At 56.5% G+C, this 18,089-nt stretch overlaps 1 protein-coding gene across 2 annotated transcripts; it reads right to left on the bottom strand.

The window, feature by feature from the left end:
- Positions 1–306: 306 nt before the first annotated feature.
- On the bottom strand, positions 307–16,674 carry LINGO1 (leucine rich repeat and Ig domain containing 1). Of its 2 annotated transcripts, none has more exons than XM_041427667.1 (2): positions 16,511–16,674; positions 307–2,609 (listed from the first exon to the last, which is right to left on the bottom strand). In XM_041427667.1, exons 1-2 carry the CDS (start codon positions 16,514–16,516, stop codon positions 756–758), a joined length of 1,860 nt encoding a protein of 619 aa, XP_041283601.1. In that variant the 5' UTR covers positions 16,517–16,674; the 3' UTR covers positions 307–755. The 2 variants fall into 2 exon arrangements, with proteins under 2 accessions (XP_041283601.1, XP_041283600.1); XM_041427666.1 differs by lacking the exon at positions 16,511–16,674 and adding an exon at positions 9,661–9,759.
- Between the last annotated feature and the right edge of the window lie 1,415 nt (positions 16,675–18,089).

Genomic DNA, 18,089 nt, shown 5'->3' with positions numbered 1-18,089 from the left:
GCTCTGCATCCTCCTCCCACACAGAGGGCAGCAAAGCACAGCCCTGCTCCGAACTGCTTATGGCCATCAGTGTCACGGCCCTGCTCCACAGGCTTTGGGGATGGGCAGAGGAACTGACTATAAAACCAGGAAAAACAGACAGACCCACGTCGGTGCCACACAGGGCACAGCGGGAGGTGCCTTTGATGTCAACAGGAGACTCGCCCTGGCCTGGGGCTGCTCTTGGCAAGGCATCTGGGCAGTGCCTCTGAGGCAAGAAAGTGAGCACTTGCCAGGTACAGAACTGGACAGATCAAGAAGTCAAAATTTTTCATTCCAACTATCTATAGGAAATAGGGTTTTTTTATTATTTCAAGTTTTCATAAAAATCCATAATTATTGAAATCAAAGTTACAGAAGAAAGTTTGTAACTTTTTTATTGATTTTATTTCTTTTTTCTTTCTTTTTCCCACCCCCCCGTTGTTTTTCCCCTCTCAGAGTTATATCTGACACCAGAGTCCATCAGACAAAGTCCTTACAAACACAGGAGTCCTGAAGACATCGGCTGAATGTTTTCCTGGTATAAAGAAGAGGAGGAGGAGGTGGTGACAGTGCGGGCGCAGTGGGTTTGGACAGGGGCAGAGGGCACGGTGGAAGGAGAGAGGTCGGTATGTTTGTAGCAATGTTTGTTAATTATTTTTTATTTGTTCATTTGTTCTTTTTTTTAAAAAAACAAAACAAAACAACACCATTATTATTTGCAAATTGTTGCCTGGTTAAATCATTTTCATATTAAACTTGCGCGGTGCGTCGGCAGAGCTGATGCCCGCGTCGGACTTCCGTGGCACGTACTCGATTTCAATATTGTGCTTGGTGTTGCCTTTCCCACGGCTCCAGAGGAAGAGGAGCACCAGACAGAAGAGCACGACGCCCAGGAAGGAGATGAAGCCCATGGTGGTGGCGATGATGAGAGTCTTGATGTCAAAGGGGAAAGGCACGGTGGCGCGCGTGCTGTTGGCATCGCTCTCATTGGGCTGGTTGGAGATGAACGCGAAGGTCTTGTTGGGCTGGTGGGGCCAGTCTGGGGAGTAGCTGCGCACGTGCAGGTGGGCCAGCATGGTGTCGTTGCCACCCGCGTTGCTGGCGATGCATAGGTAGGTGCCATTGTCCTGGATCTGGGCGTAGCGCACCTCCAGCGTGCCGTCAGGGAAGACAGTGAGCCGCCCGTTGGTTTTGGTAGAGATGAGGTGCTTCCGGGGAGAGAGCCACATGATGGTGGGCGGCGGGTCCCCATCTGCCCGGCAGACAAAATGCACCGTGTGGCCTTCGTCCACGAAAATCTGCTGAGGTTTGCGGTCCCGTATTCGTGCTCGGCGGCAGGTGAAGTAGTTGGGCAGGAGGACGTCAGGGAAGTCCTTGAACTCCTTGCCCTGGACGAACTCGGGGGTGGAGCAGGTGGGCTGCTGCTTGTTGAAATTCAGCCTCCATCGCCGCCGGAAAACCCAGAGCAGCCGACAGTCGCAGGCTAAGGGGTTGTTGTCGAGGATGAGCGTCTCCAGGTTGCCCACCGAGTGGAAAGCTGACTCCTCCAGGGTGGTCAGCAGGTTCCCTGACACGTTCAGGATGCGCAGGTAATTGAGGCCGCGGAAGGCGAAGGGCTCGACCGTGGTGAGCTGCCCTCCCACCAGCTGGATCTCCTGGAGCCTGAGCAGGTCATGGAGCATTGAGCCCTCGATGGTGACGATGGGGTTGTAGGACAGGTTCAGGAACCGGAGGTAAACCAAGTGCCTCACCGACACATACGGGATGGACGTCAGGTTGCAGTGGGTGATGGACAAGGAGGTCAGGTTCAACCCATAGAGGCAGTTGGATGTCATAGTATCCAGGTAGGGCCAGTGTGAGATCTCGAGGACCTTGAGCCGGTACAGCCTCTTGAATGAGTAATCCCGGATGGTGTTGATGTTCAGATGGCGCAGCCGCAGCACGATCAAGCCGTGAAGGTGAGACAAGGCCTCCGTTGGGATGGAGGTCAGGTTGCATTTCTCCAGGGTCAGCTGCTCCAGGCTGTTGAGGCCACTGAAGGCCCGGTGGGAGATGTAGACAAGGTCGTTGTCACCCACCTCCAAAGACTTCAGGTTGTACAAGTCCTGGAACATGTAATCTAGGAGGATCACAATTTTATTCTCACTAATGTCTAGCTTGGTAAGGTTGCTGAGTCCAGTAAACACCCCCAAAGGGATCAGCTTGAGTCTGTTACTCCTGAGCCCCAGCGTCCTGAGGTTGAAGAGGTTGTTGAAAGCCCCAGGTTCAATGGCACTGATAATGTTCTCATTTAGCTCCAGCTCCTCCAGGTGAGGGTAGTTGGCAAATTCATCCTGGTTGAGCGTCTTGATGCGGTTCTTGCCCAAGTCCAGCAGCCTGGTCTCGGTGGGGATCCCCTCTGGCACGACCATGAATCGCTTGCGGTGGCACAGGACGGCGCGCTCCTGGGCAGAGCACTCGCAGCGCGGCGGGCAGCCCGTGGCAGAGCCAGACAGGATGGATCCCAGCATCAGCAGGAGAATCGGCTGCCAGCAGGCCAGGATTGGGCTGCGCATACTCGCCTCCCCAGCTACCATCCTATCTCTCACCTGCAGGTAACAGCGGGAGAAAGAGCAAGGGGCACGTGAGCAAACAACGGGCACGGCCAAGGCAAAAGGTTTGGTGTCCTGGCAGAGGTGACGGTAAGGCAAAAGGCACCACCGATGCACAGCAGGGGGTCTAATTTTCCAGCTGAAATGCAGCCCTTTGGCTTCAAGACCCTCTCTTCTCCGCACTCCCTGACTTTCCACTTGATTGAACGTGCATAGACTTTTGAGTGGAAGGCCTTGAGGAATCCGTGTCATACAGCTTCCTCTGCTTCTTAAAAAAATAATTTAATATGAAACACATCTATCTACATCCTATTTTAAGCTCTTGAAATTATTCTGTTCCCTGTAGATGGAGCCTGAATATAAAGGCTGCTTTGCAAACAGAGGAGCTGAGCAGAGGATGGAGCATCTGGGGGAGCCCCACTTGGGGCAAGCAACACTGACAGCTCAGTAGGAGCCAGCTCCCTCCTTGTGTGCTCCCCCCATGCCCCAGCTGCTCTCAGTGTGTCCACAGGGCCAGTTCCTTGTCTCCCACCATGCCAGCCTGCAAGGGAAGACCCAAACCATTCCCCCCCAGAAACAGCAACTGGGCAGACACTGCCTGCAAGAGCAAGCTGTAGCCTCAACTCGGGTCCAGAGGGGCTCTGGATAACGAGGGAGCTGCCTGGTGTCAGCTGGGAAAGACCCAGCCTCCTGCTGATGTCCCTGGGGAGGGCTGGGAGACCTCCCTGGGGCTCATGGTCTGGCTTGTGCCCCAGCCCAGAGCCATCCCGGCCCGGCAGAAGAGGATGCTCCTTGTCACGCTGCCTTTGTTGCATTTATTTCCTTGTTCAGGTTGTTATGAGGAATCAAATCATATCAATATTGCATATTAGATCTCCAGCTACTCCAGCCCTTGTTTATATCTATTGTTATGTTACTCTCTGCACTACTCCCACTAATGCTATTTATGGCTATCACCAAACACACCCAATCCATTACTTCCATTGGTTCCCTTTGTATCCATCACTGTATATCCTGTCCATTACTTTCCCTGCTCTAGCACTATTTATGGGGCTGGTACACGTTCTGCACATTCCTGCCCTTGCGTCTGCTCATATTCATCATTTCATACAGATATATGACCCAAGGATCACTTTTGTTCCCAAAAAATTATTCAAAATTTCTTTCTAAGACACAAGGATGGGAGATGATGGACTGGCCATAAAAATGTCCACCAGCACCATCTTGGAAACCACCAGCCTCGGCACAGCCAGTGATGGGCTGTGAGAGCCTGCAGTGTCCCCAGAGGAACCCTCTGTGGTTTCTTCCCATTTCACTGTCCTCTTCCACCCTGCCCCCATCCCCCCCCCTTCCCTGCTCCCTCTGCAGTGGGGCTGCTCAAAGGGGATCACACTGAACACATCCCCCCAAAGTGAAGGGGTGCAGGGATGGGAGCTGGTCCTGGTCCTGCTGAGCTCCCCTGGCCGTGATGCTGAGATCTCTCCTGCTGGCCCTGGGCCAGCATGTCCCAGTCCAGTGGAAACATTTCCAGAGGGAGTGCCTGGGCCCCAGCCAGGCTGCAAAGAGTCATTTGCTGGGTATTTACAATCCATCATCTCCCATGTCATCACCTCCCTGGTGCTGGGCAGCAGTACAGATACAAGGGGGCTGCTGCTACCACTGCCACGCCGCTGGGGTGGGGTTGGGACTGGGGCTGGTGCCCTGGAGCCAGGGTGGCCCCCTGGTTGGCATGGCCCAGGTTCCATATGGATTTGTTCCCCACGATCGTGCTGCAGCCCTGACTGGGGCTGAGCTGCCAGTGGGTGCCCATGGCCAGGAGCCTCTTGGGCACTGCTCTCCCACCACGTGCTTGTTACTGAGTGCTGGCTCGCCTGCAGCCTTTTTTCTCAGAAACCAATTCCTGCTTCTCAAAGCCGTGCTGAGAAAGCCATCAAAGACAGCAAAACACGGCATGCAAAACAAAATACAGTCTGAGGGGCTTAATTATAGCAGGACTGAAAACACTCAGCTCATTAAGAGTGCCAGGCACCAGCCTTGTTTGTGTGCTGGGCCAAAAGCTTCGCTCTGCCTGCATGTGCTGCTCTGTTCTCGTCCCTGCTGGGCATGGGGAGGGGGCAGAGCTGAATCCTGCAGACCAACTTCCCCCAAGCTCAATCCTGCCTCTCCACCAGCAGGAAGGGAATTGCACCTCCAGAGCACCTTGTTCAGTGCTGTCACCCCCAGTGCAGCCTCGGCAGAGCCAGAGCTGTGCGGTATCAATGAGTAAAAAATCGGCAAAGAGGCCACAGATGAATGAAGTGGAATCTGTGTGGCGTTACCGACGAGCACAGCCCAGAATTAAAGTCTAGACACACCTCACATGTTATTAGTTCTCAGCTAAATTTAAATCCGTGATAAATACAATCCCTGACAAAAACATCCGTAATCTTAATAGCCAGAGTCACAGAAGAGCTTTGGGAGAAAGACAATAAATAAGCTGAAAAATTCTGAGCTAAGATGAGCTTTAAATCACTTCTGGCTCCCATTTACCTCTGCCTGATTCGGAGAGAAATAGTTGTGCCTCAAGGTGATGTGGATATTAAGAGATGCCCTTCTAAAAACGACTCAAACTGTGATTTTTGTGTGAGCTGTGGGCCAACAATGGCTTTACAGCCCCTGCACAACTGCTACCTGCAGGAAGGGCTTTCCACAAAGCCCTCCCAGATTTACTCTGAGGAAGACCCTGAAACATGCCCAAGCTCCCCTCCAGGGTGCCAGCCATGGCCCAGCAGGAGCTGCCAGGAAGCAGCAAAGGATCGGGCCATGGCCGTGATGCACAGCCCAGCCCATGAGAGCCTCAGCCACTGGCATGAGCCAAGGTTCTCCTTTCTCAGTCACAAAAAAAGAATCGACAAAAAAAGCAGCAGCTGCCAGACTTGCTGCCTTTAGGCAACGAGCAAACCCGGTGCAAGCCAAAGCAAAACTCATGCTCAGAGCCATGGCAGCCACTGACCCCTGTCCTCAGCACCTGCTGCCCAGGGCTGAGGGCTCCGAGTACAGTCCCTTCCCACGGGAAGGGAGGTGCAGACGGATGCACCAGAGCGCTGCCTTGGTGCTAAATACAGCAGGACCTGCCCAGTGTCTCTGCCTGGGCTCAGTGCTGGGAGGAAAGATGCCGTTCTGGGCCTGTGCCTGGAAATGCAGCCTGGGGCCAGATTGAAGCGCTGACGTGTGCGGGGTTTGCTCCAGTGTGACAGGCACAGGCTGCCCTGGTGTGGGAGGAACAGCCCCAGAAAGCCAAACTTGGGTGATGACCCAAAAGGGAGCCCAGGCTCTGTCCCTGAGTGTGCTCCTGAGGATGCCCCAAGGTGCCACCTGGCCATGCCCACCGCTGTCACCGCTGTCCCTGGGCTCTTCCCTGCTCCCCACCCCACCGAGCAGGGAGCGATCTGCCGTGCTGACAGGGAGAGAGCAGGAGGCAAAAATCCCCGAGTCAGCTCTAAGCCCACCTGGCAGCCATAAATTACAGGGCAGGAGATGTTCACCCTTGAACCAGATGCTTCTGAGAGCATCGAGCGACAACAGGCAATTTAGGACAAAGAGAGCCATACGCCAGCAGGGAGGGGGGCCCATAGTGCTCTGGGGGCACAGTGTCCCCACCCTGTCCCTGCAGGAGACAACCTGCTGCTCCCAACTGTGCACAGGAGTGAGTTGGACTCAGCAGTGCTGGGCATCCTCACGGGGCTGCAGTGGGGGGGTTCAGCCATGGGCTCACCCCATCTCTGCCATGATGGCTTCGTACGAAGCCAACAAGACACAGCTCCCCGAGTCCATGCTCCTGTCTCCTCTAAGCTGCTCCAGCTAAATCAAATTTTATTGAACTTTACTACATTTTAGAGACAAAGACTCCAGGTTTACAAATAAATATTTAACAACCTTTCCTGCTGCTAGAGGAGTTTCTTATCCAGACCCCGGTCTCTGCACTGTTTCTGTAACTATCTGCAAAGCAGCAAAACAAAGGGAGCAGCTGTAATTTGCCAAACACGTTTGTGCCCATATCCTCCTCTCATCATTTCCCCTGTGTCCAGCATGCATTTGTGGGCTCTTTTGCTTTGTCTCTCCCTCTTCTCCACCCCATCTGCTCCCTCTTCCTCCTCTTTTCCCACCCAGTCCCCAGAGTGCAGGCATCGGCAGTAACCGCCCTTCTCCCCCCTGCTCAAGGATGGGCAGCAATGGGTGGGAGCATCAGGCAGAGGAGGTGGTTTCCCTTCTGGAATCACCATGCTTCACATGGGGAAGAAGAAATCAAAGAGGGAGAGCATAAAGTGATTCCTGAGTGCTGTCAGGGCTGGCTGGTGGACACAACCAGGGAGGCACAACACTGGCCTGGGCAATGGAGACTAGACTGCCACCACACTCCTCTGAACCTTCATTAATGGATGGGCTGCTTACAAAGGGTTAGAGGGCTGCCCTGTGTCCTGGCCTGGCCCAAAATCATCCAGGAGCAGCACAGGAGGGTGAAAGAATGGGGGAGAAACAGGCAGAAGATAAGAAGGACCCCTCAGGTCGGTGGGGACACAAGAGCAAGTTGTGCAAGGCAGTGAGCCAAGGCAGGTCAGCCAGAGGAGTGCCCACCCCCAGCCCACCAGCCAGCAGCTGCTGGGGTCACCGCTCCCCTTCCCACAGGAAGGCACAGCTCTCCAGCTGGGAGCTCTTGCTCAGCCTCCTGGAGTATCTGCTTTCAGCAGCTCCGAGGTGGGAGCCTGGAATAGGTGTGAGGCAACCTGATCTGTTCTGGCAGCTGCTCTGGAGCTGTAAAAGAGCACGAAGAAGTATTGAAGATGCAAATCCCCTTCCGGCACTGACACCGCCCGGCTGGCACCAGATTTCGGCCATGGCTGGCCCATGGGAGCGCCCTGCAAAGGCTTTTCCTCATGGAAACAGGCTCTGCCACCAAAACGTGGTGTCCTCAGCACTGCAGTCAGTCAGGAAAGCATCAAGCCAGAGAGCAAGAAGAGCAGAAAAAACAGAGATGCCCAGGGAGGAGAAGAGCTCTAATATGGGCTGAGGTGATGGAATGCTGGTAAGGGGAGGCTTTGGTCCAGCTGTCTACTGCTTTAAACCTGGGCTGTGGATCTATTGACCCCATGAAGGGACAGCTATGTACAGTGGAGGGACAGCCAACAGTGGCCCAGAGCCAACCTGGAGAGTGGCTTTCAGGCGGGTTATTGGAGCAGGACGATGGGAAGGAGATCCTGGCTGTCTCTACAGGATGCTGAAGCTCAGAGCAGTTTTTGCTGAGGCTGTTTCTTGCTGCGATCACATCTGTGCAAGAGCTCCTCACCCTCTCCTACCTGTGCTCCTTCGTTTTGAGCATCTTTTCTCTCTCTGGCTGCACATGCCTCAGCACCCCATCAGCAAGAAAACATCCTGACAAGGGATCAATAAGTAATTGCAAAGGCAGCTGTGGATGTCAGGGGGTGTAAAGCCCTGAGCCAGCATAAGATAAACAAGGGGGTTGAGGGTGCAGTGCAGAATGGGGCTGGGGCTTAGGGCCAGCCATGCTCCCCTGCTCATGGGCGGAGGTGGCCAGGACATGGATTGGTCACTGCTGCCACAGCCACTGCCTGAACTGGTGCTTCAGTGCTTCCTAGATCGGTGAGCCTGGAGAAGGCTTTTTTATTACTTTTGTGAGTCAAAGAGCAGGGGAGTTGTGTTTGCCAAGGGAACAGCTCCCAGGGGTTGGCTGGGACTTCTAGGGCTAGGTCAGGAAGAGATGGCTGGAGGCTGGTGGGCACTGGAAAGGACATGCACCATTTGAATGGGGATTCTCCTTCTTCTTCCTTTATTTTGGCAAGTATCCTTGGGATTGCTACCTCTGTGGATATGGGCTGGGTCACCAGGATGTTTTAAGTGCTCACTGAAGGCAGGCAGCTCACCTTGCACTCTGATCAGTGAGCACTGTGTACAGGAGGCTCCAGTGTAGCATGAGGGTCTCCCTAGATGGTTCTTTTTCCCTGTCTGTAGTTGGGAGAGGGGGATGGAAAAACCCCAGGCTCTTCTCAGGGCAATGGAAACACTTGCCCTGAAGAGATGAAAGAAAGTCCAAGGAGTGTGCCAGGTCACAATGACATTTGAAAGGCATCCACTGCGATGTGCCCATGGCCCAAATGCCTTCTGTGCTTCCTTGAGCTGCCCTGAACCGCCATGCACGGGGTGGCAGTGCTGGGGCTGGAGGATGGGCACAGCCCTGCAGGCAGCCCCTCCTCCCTCCCAGCGGCCCCGTGTGGCTCAGCACATGGCCCCAGGGCTGCTGAATCAGCCAGAGCCCAGCTGCACGGAGCCTGAGCTGGACCCGCGTGCAGGGCAGGACAGAGCCTGACATGGCACAAAAGCAGCTGGAACAAAGTCACCCACTGCCAGAGCGCCTCTCGTCCCGACCAGGAGCAGATGGCATTGTGTGCAGGCTTGCCTTGAGTGCTGGGCTGAGGACAGGGGTTTCCTGCTCCCCCAGACCCAGGCTCCAGCCTGTGCCATGGGCAGAGCCCTAGCAGCAAGGAGGACACAGCTTTGCCAGGCTGAGACATGGTTCCTCGCCACCCACAAACCACACCCGAGCTGCTCCCTCCTATTGCTCCCTGCCTGGGAACACCCAATCCCCTCCAGCTACCAAAAGGCATCCCATGGCTCTACATCTCCCTAGAGCTCTGCTCAGTGCCCACAGAAGGGCTGGGGCACCAGCAGCTCCAGCAGCAGAAACCCAGGGCTAGCAGGCAGAGCTGGGGGAGCCCCACCAGTGCCTCCTGCCCTCATTTACCCAGGGTTGCCTCAGGACAGCAAATGCCAAACCAGCCCAACACCCTGGTCCCATGGGCCATAGAGAACAGCACTGAGGCTTTGGGATGTCACCCCCTCTAAATGCCACCACTCCAAACCACTGGGTCCCTACTGCATCCCTGCCACTGCTCAAAGGTTGAAACCCCAGGTCAAAGTCCCAAAAGCTGGGGAACAGCAGGTCCAGGGACCAGTCATATTCCTTACATTTAATTTAAGCTAAGACTGTACTTACAGGATCAGTTTTGTTCCCAGGGCACATCCCTTGAATCCCCCTACAACCAGCACAGAATACCAAAAAAGTACTGCTCCTTTCCTCTGGAAACCTTTGGAATAGTGGCAAGAGAACTTCAAAGGACATAGGACATAAAGCAGTCAGCTTTGCTGACCTCAGGGAAACCTGCTGATTTACCCCCCTTTAGGACCAGCCCTGGTATTTTTATACTGCTGCCTAAAATAAGTGGCCTGGGAAACCTTTGGGAGAAGCCAAGTTGAGCCCAGCCCGGCAGAGCTGGCTCTGGGATCACCCACCAGTTAGACAAGTGGCAAGGGTCAAGGGACTGTGTGTGCCGTGCTGCCAGGGCTCCATGAGCACTGGTGGCATCAGCAGAGCTGTCCCTGCTGCACACCCCACAGGGACAGGGGGCAGAGCGGGGTGCCAGGAGCACGGCCGTGCTTCAAGGCACTGCGAGAGATGGAAGCCCCAGTTCACTCCATCCACCTCATTTCCCAACTCCTTCCCGCAAGCCAGATCTCTCTCTCTCTCTCCCCCTCCCATTTATTATTAAGTTTTGTTCACATAATCACAAATTTGGTGCCGCAGGAAATTCCAGAGAGAGAGAGAAATGGAGAAAAAAGGGAGGAAAAGAAAGCATGAGCAATAGCAAGTGCAGAAGGAAGATTCCTCTTCCCAGCCTGGTTTTCTCTGGGCTGGTTTTACATGTATAATTCCTTTTTCTTTCCCCTTTTCTCACTTGTTTGATTTTTGCATTATTTATGACTTGTCTTCAGGGCCTGTATTTGCTGTTATTGTTTCATTCAACAATAAAATGGATTAGATAAAAACAAACTGCGCCGAGCCGCGTCTGAGCCTGCCCGTCCTGCATCCAGCTGAACCCACACAGCCGGGCAGAGCGGGCAAGGGGCTCCCAGCCCTTCCCAGCCCAAATCCTGCAGGAAGGAAGGTGCTGCAGGATGTGGTCTGGACAGGGTTTGGGCTGATAGCAATCCTTGGCAGGTATGGGGCTGTGCAAGGCACAGTTGTTGTAATGCCCATGACAAGGGGTGTCAGTGTCAGCACAGTGGCAGGCTCAGCCATGCCATTCCTCAGCCTTTCCAGCACATACTGAGCCCGTGGGCATAGAAAGAACAGAGGGACCCACCATGGGGATGGAGCGGCTCCCCACTGCCCTCAAAATAAGGCAGCTGTGGGGTGGGTTTGGTGTTTTTCCTGAGCTGAAAGCAATGCTTTCTGCCCTTTCTCCTCTCCCAGCACTGTGGATAATGACACAGAGCCTGCGCTCTGGGCTGTACGTGAGAACAAAAGTAATCACGGGGAAATCCAGCGCATGGGAATGCAATCGGAAATGCGAGGCCAGGGTTTCCATTTCGCTGCCGCTCCGGTGCCGTTTCCCATTGAAGAGGATAAACAGGCTGAGCACAAATCAGTTTAATGGCAGCACCTAATGGCAGCGCAATTCTGCGGCTCCCGGAGCGAGCTGTAGCTCAGGCCCAAAGTGGCAGCAGGGAGATGCCGACTCTGTGGGACGGCCACCCCATGGCACAGCCCCACACAGGCACTGGGGACCCCAGGACTGGCTGCCCTGGGCAGCAGCACTGAGATTTCCCAGTCCCCCACGGCACAAGGGGACTGGTGTCCCTCTGCAGCCCTGGGGATGTCCATGGACTGCTGTCTGCCCAATTCCCAGCAGAAAAGAGGTGTCCCTGTGGGTGTCCCTCACATCCCTAAGGTCCCCAGGCCCACGGGGAGCCTGTGGAATGCCGTGCCTTGCTCTGTGCTAGAGCACACAAAGCACTGGCCAGCAGAACAAGGCTCCAGGCCAGTGCCACTGCGATGCCTCCCCGGCTTGTTTTGGGTAGACCAGATGGATCTGGCTCCCTGACTATTCCCAATCCAAAGGAGGGGTGCAGAAAGACTGGGTTTGGCTACGGGAGGGAGAGGTTTGGCTGCTGGAGGGTGAGAAGTACCGCTGGAATGCTCAGGCTTTGCTCACCACCCCCAGGTTGCCTCTGAGGTCTAAATTGGTTGTTTCCCATTTCACACTCGACATCTCAAATTCAAACAAAGAGCTGAAAGAATAGATCACGTCAAAATATTTCTGCTTCTCCCTCCTACGAGAATTCCCCATCAGAGACCAATCCAATTAAGGTGCAGGTTATGAAATTAACCATAATTACCAGAGCGATATTTAATGTTTTGCATTCTGATGAAGAAACAGAATGGAAATGACAAAAAAAAAAAAAAGAGTAATTGTGGGTCCTACTGATATAACTAAGAGCAATATAGGGTGGGGAGGGTAAGGGCTGCTAGGGAAGTCAGGGCTGTGTGGGGTGGCAGGGGCTGGGCTGCATCAGGAACCTTACATCCCCAGGGGCAGGGCTGGGTGCTCAGGGGCACATCCCCCAGGGAGCCATGGCCAGCCTGACCCCCACAGCAGAGGTCAGCCCAGTCTGATGGCAACCACAGGCATTTTGGTATTTGAGCATCCCTTGGACAATGCTGGACCACAAGAATCATGTCCTGGAAGGCACAGCCCAGTCCTGCACCTCCTCACTCTGTCCCTGCTCCCTGTGGGGACCCTCCAGCTCACCCAAGGACTGTCCCCACCTCAGGACAATGATCACAGCCCTGAGACAAAGGACACGAGTGCTCCAGTGGGGAAATCCCACTGCCCACTGAAGCCTCTGCCAGGACACTCCTGTGGAGCCCAGGAGAGAGCTCATTGTACACATATCCATTGCAGGGTGCCAAGGCACTGACCAGCACCGACACGTGAATAAAACGATGGAAAAAATCATGCAGGATGGTTAAACAGCACCATGTCTGTGCTTCACCATCAGAATGAGCAAAACAAAGCCAAGCTCCCCAGCCCTTGTGACAGGGACACTGACCTGCTGCCCTGCCTGATCCTTACTCAGGCAGGAGATGCTGCCTGGATGGTGCACGGGTCTGGGAGGGGCAAGGGATGGTGACCAAGATGTTGGTGAGGTCAGAGGGAGGAGTGAGCCACTGGTGGGGCTCATGGCAGGGCTCCCCCAACACGGCCATGCTGCACCAATACACTCTGTGCATCCCAAGCAGGCCCAGAGGTCCCACTGGCCATTCCTGATTGCTGCTCCTGAAGGTGGGAATCACCCAGGATTCACCCCAGCACAATGCTTGGGGTCTCTGCTCAAGGCTGGGCACTCCCCCCACTCTTCCCCCTTCCCGAGCCACACTGGTGTGACCTCCTGCCCCAGGCATGGAGAGAGCCACACACTCCCTGCCTGGGCTGAAGGGGAGATGATGATGTCACTCTGGGTGACATTTACCAGCATTTATTCAATTGCCCAGGTCAAGCTGACAATTAACGCTGCTCAGACACAGACACCTCTGTGCGACCCAGCTTTCCCCTGGTGACAAGGGGACAGAGGCCACACCATACTGCTGACAGTGCCTGGGGGGTGGGGAAGCACTGGCAAGGGGGGAATCTGGCTGGTGTTTGTCCCCTTCCCCAAATAAGCCCCATCCCCACACACCCCTGTCCCCCTCTGTATCACACATGCCCTGGCACCGCCCAACAGGCAGCAGGTTCAAACAGCCACCAGCACTGGCTGTGAATAAGGCATGTCCCCATGCATGGTCACAGGGTGCAGAGGCACAGAGCCTCTCCCCACAGCCATTCCCTGCCAAAAGCTCCCATTTTTACTCTCCTGGATGGAAAGAAAGTGGAAAAAAATTGACTAAGAAGAAAATTGAGGTCATGGCCTTCTGATTCTTTCTCCCTTTGTTTTTCTTGGTTGTTTGATTTGAGTTAAGCATTTGGATCCCTTTTCGTTCTCATCCCAGCCTTCCCTGCTACCTGAAAAGCTCTTCTGGCTCTTTTCCCACCAAAAGCCATTTCTGCTTGAACCCTGCTTGAGGCTCAGCAGAGAACAAAGGAGAGCTGCTGACTCAGTGCACTGGGTGTGTTGGAGAGACCAAACATCCATCCTGTCCAAGCTGTGAATTGTGTTTTCCACCCAAATGTTCACAGAGATATGCCCACTGCCAACTCTGCCTCCAAGGACAGGATCCCACCAAACAGCAGCACCCAGTGGTCATCCAACATACCTCAATGAGCCCCAACAGGTTGTGTTGTGTTTTATAATACAACTGTAATTATGCTATAATTGTGGTATTATAAAGTCATTTATCAACCCCTGAACTAAAGCCTCAAGTTAGAGGATTTTATACTTGTCACTTACACGGAGCAGCACTATACTGTGGCTGTGTGAAACAGGACACTAAAGGAAACAGAAGTCCTTCAGTGATGCTGTTAACCTTCCAGGAAACAGTGGTAATTAGAGGTATCACACAATAATTACATTACAGGTGTAGAGTAACTGCAGAACAGTACGGTGTTATAATGGTACAGCCATTTGTTGAGTAATTAATCTGTCCACAAGAAGGCCTGGAAAACCTGATGCTTCCCCAGGAGCTGTAAAAGCAGCTCCACTGTCTCCTCCGGTCACCTCCTGCCCGTTCCACGAGACCCAGTGAGAGCTGAGGCTGCCTGAGCCTTGGAGCAGGCAGGTGCTGTGGGGAAAACTCTCTGTGGGAAGATGTGGAGGCTTCAGTCCAGGGGCACATCTCCCTCTTGCCCTTGCTCATCATGAGAGCTCCAGAGGCCCCCTCTCCTCCATGGCATTCAGCAGCTGTGCCAATGGGAGGGAGCAAGGAGCAGCAGGTGAGAAGGCACAGCCAACGCAGCCACGTCCTCCTACTGTGCCCCAGCCCACCCTGCTGGGAGAGGGAGCGGCCCCTGCTCCTGGCACCTGGCACAGGCAGGCTGCTCTGGCCATCGGACCTGCAAGAGGTCCAGGACAGGGACAGCATGCTCTTGGAGCCAGGGGAAGGACAGGGAAGAAGCAGGGGGAAGAAAGGTTTGGGCAGTGATGCTGGCTGGGATAGCTGGTGTTGGGGTGGGTAAGGGCTGGGATAGGTGCTGTGGGGTGGGGACAGGCTGGGACAGCAGCTGTAAGGTGCAAATGGGCTGGGGCAGCTGTCATGGGGTGGAGATGGGCTGCTGTGAGGTAGGGATGGGCTGGGATAGGGGCTGGGATAGCTGCCTTTGGGTGGGGATGGGCTGGGATAGGGGCTGGGATAGCTGCCTTTGGGTGGGGGTGGGCTGGGCAGTCCTGTTCAGCCCCCGTGCTGGAGGAGATGGCCAGAGGCACGGCCCCACTGCTGCTCCAGTGCCGTCTCCTGCATGCGTGAAGGTCAGGTCAGGGCTGCTGCAAGGTGCAGAGCAGTGAGGAAAGGGTTAAGGCTGGCAGGAGGGCTGGGATGGGGCTGTGGAAGGGGTATCATTGCAGAGCCACAGCGGGCTCTGGGAGGTGGTGCAGAGGAACGGGAGATGGAGGGAGATCCATAGAGTGGGGCTCTTCCTGGGAATGCCTGAACATCCCCCCGCGAGTCGAGGGCTGTCACACTGATCCCCTGCTGCCGGCCAGCGGCGACAGTCGCTTGCTGGAGAAGGCGTTTGCTGGGAAGGAGCGCGGATGGCGATTGCTGGGGCGGCAGCTGGGGCACGGACAGGCAGGGAGAGGCAGCAGAGCCTCGGCGACGCCAACCAGCCCGAGCAGACCCGATCCCACCAGTGCCCACGCTAGCCCTCTGTCCCTCCCTCCTCGTGCAAATCCCTTTCGCGGCACCAACGCTCCCATTCCTTCTCGGAGGTGGCATCTCCAGCACCTGGATCGAGTCGTGTCTCTACCCATCGCTTGGGCTATTTATATATCCAAGGCGCAAGGTGAAAAATCCAATAACCTACACACAGTAACGGAGAGCAACAAGCACCGGCACCGCCCGCGAGGGCTCCCAGAGCCCTTCTGCCAAGCAGGCTCCTGGGCATCCCCGCAATCCCCACTGCCCTGAGGAGCTCCTTTAACATTAACCGCTTCTTTTTTCTGCCAGACACAAACCGAGGGCAGAGCCCGCACCGACAGCCTGACCCTGGCCCAGCACTTCCAGTTCTCTGGGCTGGGTCCTGGCTCCGGGGTGTGGAGCTGAGCCCAGGAAGGGAGACCCTTCAGAGCCCCCCGAGCCCTCCCGGAGCCTGAGGAATCATCCCACTCGGCATCAGCTCCCCATGTCCCCGACTCACCTATCTCCAAGCTGGGGGGCTGGTGACAGAGAGGTGAACTCCTGCCCTGAAAAATACCCCTTCCCCATGACTCCTGCCTCCAATCTCAGGGCTGGAGAGCTCTCCCAGCCCGTCTTTAACCCTTAATGCCTCTGCTTTGGGGATGGGCAGAGGAACAATTCCTCCTCTCGAGTTAACCCTTGCTGGGCAGGAGATGGGCACAGCCAGCTTGAGGCTGATCCCTGCTCCCCTGCCAGTCCCGGAGGGTAGCGCTGTCCAGACTATCCGTTCCCTACCTGAACGAGGCATCTGCTCCAGGCCGGCCAATTCACCCGGGAACTACCGGGAGAGGAGGAGGAGGAGGATACTCCCCATCAGGATACAGCCTCAATCCCGCCGAGCCCCAGCCCCGACCCCGACCGGTTCGTAGTTCCCGCAGGGGCTGCGCCGAGGCTGCGGGAACGGTGCGGGGAGGAGACGGGTAGAGGGGAGCGCCCGGGCAGAGCGCGGCGAGGAGGCGGCAGCATCCGCACCGGCGGGGCTGGAGGGCGGCAGCTCCCGGAGCACTCGGCTCCCCCGCACCCCCGGGGCTCGCACCAAGTTCTCAGCTCCGCGCCCTCCGCACCGGCGCGGCTCCGGCCCCGGGGCACCGCGGCGGCGCCGTCCCGGGGCCACGGAGCCCCCACCCCGCTGGTCCCGCCAGCCCCGTGCCCCGCTCCGGTCCCCGGTCCCGCTTACCCGCATCTCATCCTCGCCGGCGATCTCCTTCGGTCAGAAATGGCATCTCCCCCGGCCCCCCCGCCAAACCTCCACCTGCAGTAGCGCAGCTCCCCCTCTCCGCAGCGACAGCACACGGAGCGGCGGCGGCGGCGCTCCCGGGGCCGGGCCGCCCCCAGTCCCGCGCCCGGCCGCCCCCGCTCCGCGCGGGGGGTGCGGGTCCCCGGGGCTGCGGGGCGGGGAGAGCGGGGATGGCTCCCCCGCCAACCGGGGCCGCTCGATGGATGGGGGCCCTCGCAGCCCCCGCCCCGCCGCCGCCGGTGCAGCCTCGCTGCCCGCAGAGGACGGACCAACGGGGCTCTGCCCGTCACCGTCTCGTCGGTGCCCAGCCCTCCCCGCGTCCGCCGGGAGACGGAGCCGGGCTATCCTGAGGATTCCCGAGGGTCCGTCCTACAGCAGCTACCTCAGCACTGCGCTTTGCTCCTCTTTACGCTGTCCCCCCTCCCCGGCACATAAGAGGGAAAGGGCTGCAAGCGCTGAGGGGACGCCTCCGAGGACAGGTCTGGGACCAGGTGATCCCAAAGCCCCCTCGGAGGGTCCGGCGCATGCTGAGCCGACGGCCTCTCATTCAGGACTAAGTGCACGACTTCCCGAGCACTGCCCACCGCTTCCCCCCTTCCATAATGGACACTTCATCCAGCAGCATTAGATTTGCCCAGCGCCGGCTCTCGCAGCTGAGGCTGGTTTCTCCAGCAGTAATGGACACAAACTTTTCTTGTAACGTGCACTTTCCCCTCCTGCTTTCCCTGGGCTGGGCTCTCCTGGGGTGCTTCCTGCTCTGTCCTGCTTCTACCCAGCTGTCCCTGGCTGCCGGCCAAGGCGGACCCAAGGCAGGGGCACCAGGGCACCAGCACGGGCTGGGGCCACGAGTCTCTTCACTGGGTGCCATGAGCCTTCCCTTGAACGGCTCTTTGAGCAAGTGAGAGCTTTTGAGCTGGCCCCAGGCCTCTCCTGTGCGATGGCCTCCCCCAGCCTGCCATGGAGCACAGGACAGGCCATCCCGAGCTCATGTCCGGGCAGCAGGCTACAAGCAAGCCCCGGGAAACGAGACCCTCCTGGCACTCAGGCAGAGGCTGCTGCCTCCCCGGAGCCCCGTTATCCTCCTGCTTGGCACAGGCGAGCTTCTGAGCAGAGGAGGAATAAACAAAGGGTGGGCACGGTGAACTCGCCAGCTGAATCACTGCAGCTCTCTGCTCCCGCTCCTGCCCACCACTCGGCTCCCACAGGCACAGCCCCCGGCTCGGCTGGGAGGGTGGGTACCCGTCAGGTGTGCATCCCTGCGTGGGCTTGGGCACAGCATCCTCGTGGCAAGACACACAGCGGGGTGACAACGCGTGTGTTCGTGCACGAGCTCTCCTCCTGCCACCACGGAAACTCAGCCTGGCCGCTCTCAGTGGTCCCCAGACCTTTACTCAGTGCGGATCGATGCCTCTTATTGTTACGGCTATGGCAGCAATGCCTTCGACGTTAATAGCACTTCACAAACACAGACAAAGCCAGCAATCTGAATGCGGCCAGAAAAAAACAAACAGAGGACAAA

Source organism: Onychostruthus taczanowskii, unplaced genomic scaffold, assembly GCF_017590055.1.
Source record: "Onychostruthus taczanowskii isolate IOZ18803 unplaced genomic scaffold, ASM1759005v1 scaffold118, whole genome shotgun sequence".
Lineage (NCBI taxonomy): Eukaryota > Metazoa > Chordata > Aves > Passeriformes > Passeridae > Onychostruthus > Onychostruthus taczanowskii.
The sequence above is the reverse complement of the archived record's forward strand: the minus strand, read 5'-3'. Positions and strand labels throughout refer to the sequence as shown.

Excerpts from the sequence above, each read along its gene's own strand:
- LINGO1 (XM_041427666.1), bottom strand. The coding sequence starts at position 9,687 with ATGTGCCCTGGGAACAAAACTGATCCT. Across the intron at positions 2,610-9,660 it reads CTGGGAACAAAACTGATCCT|GTGAGAGATAGGATGGTAGC; the intron begins GTAAGTACAGTC and ends TGTTACCTGCAG.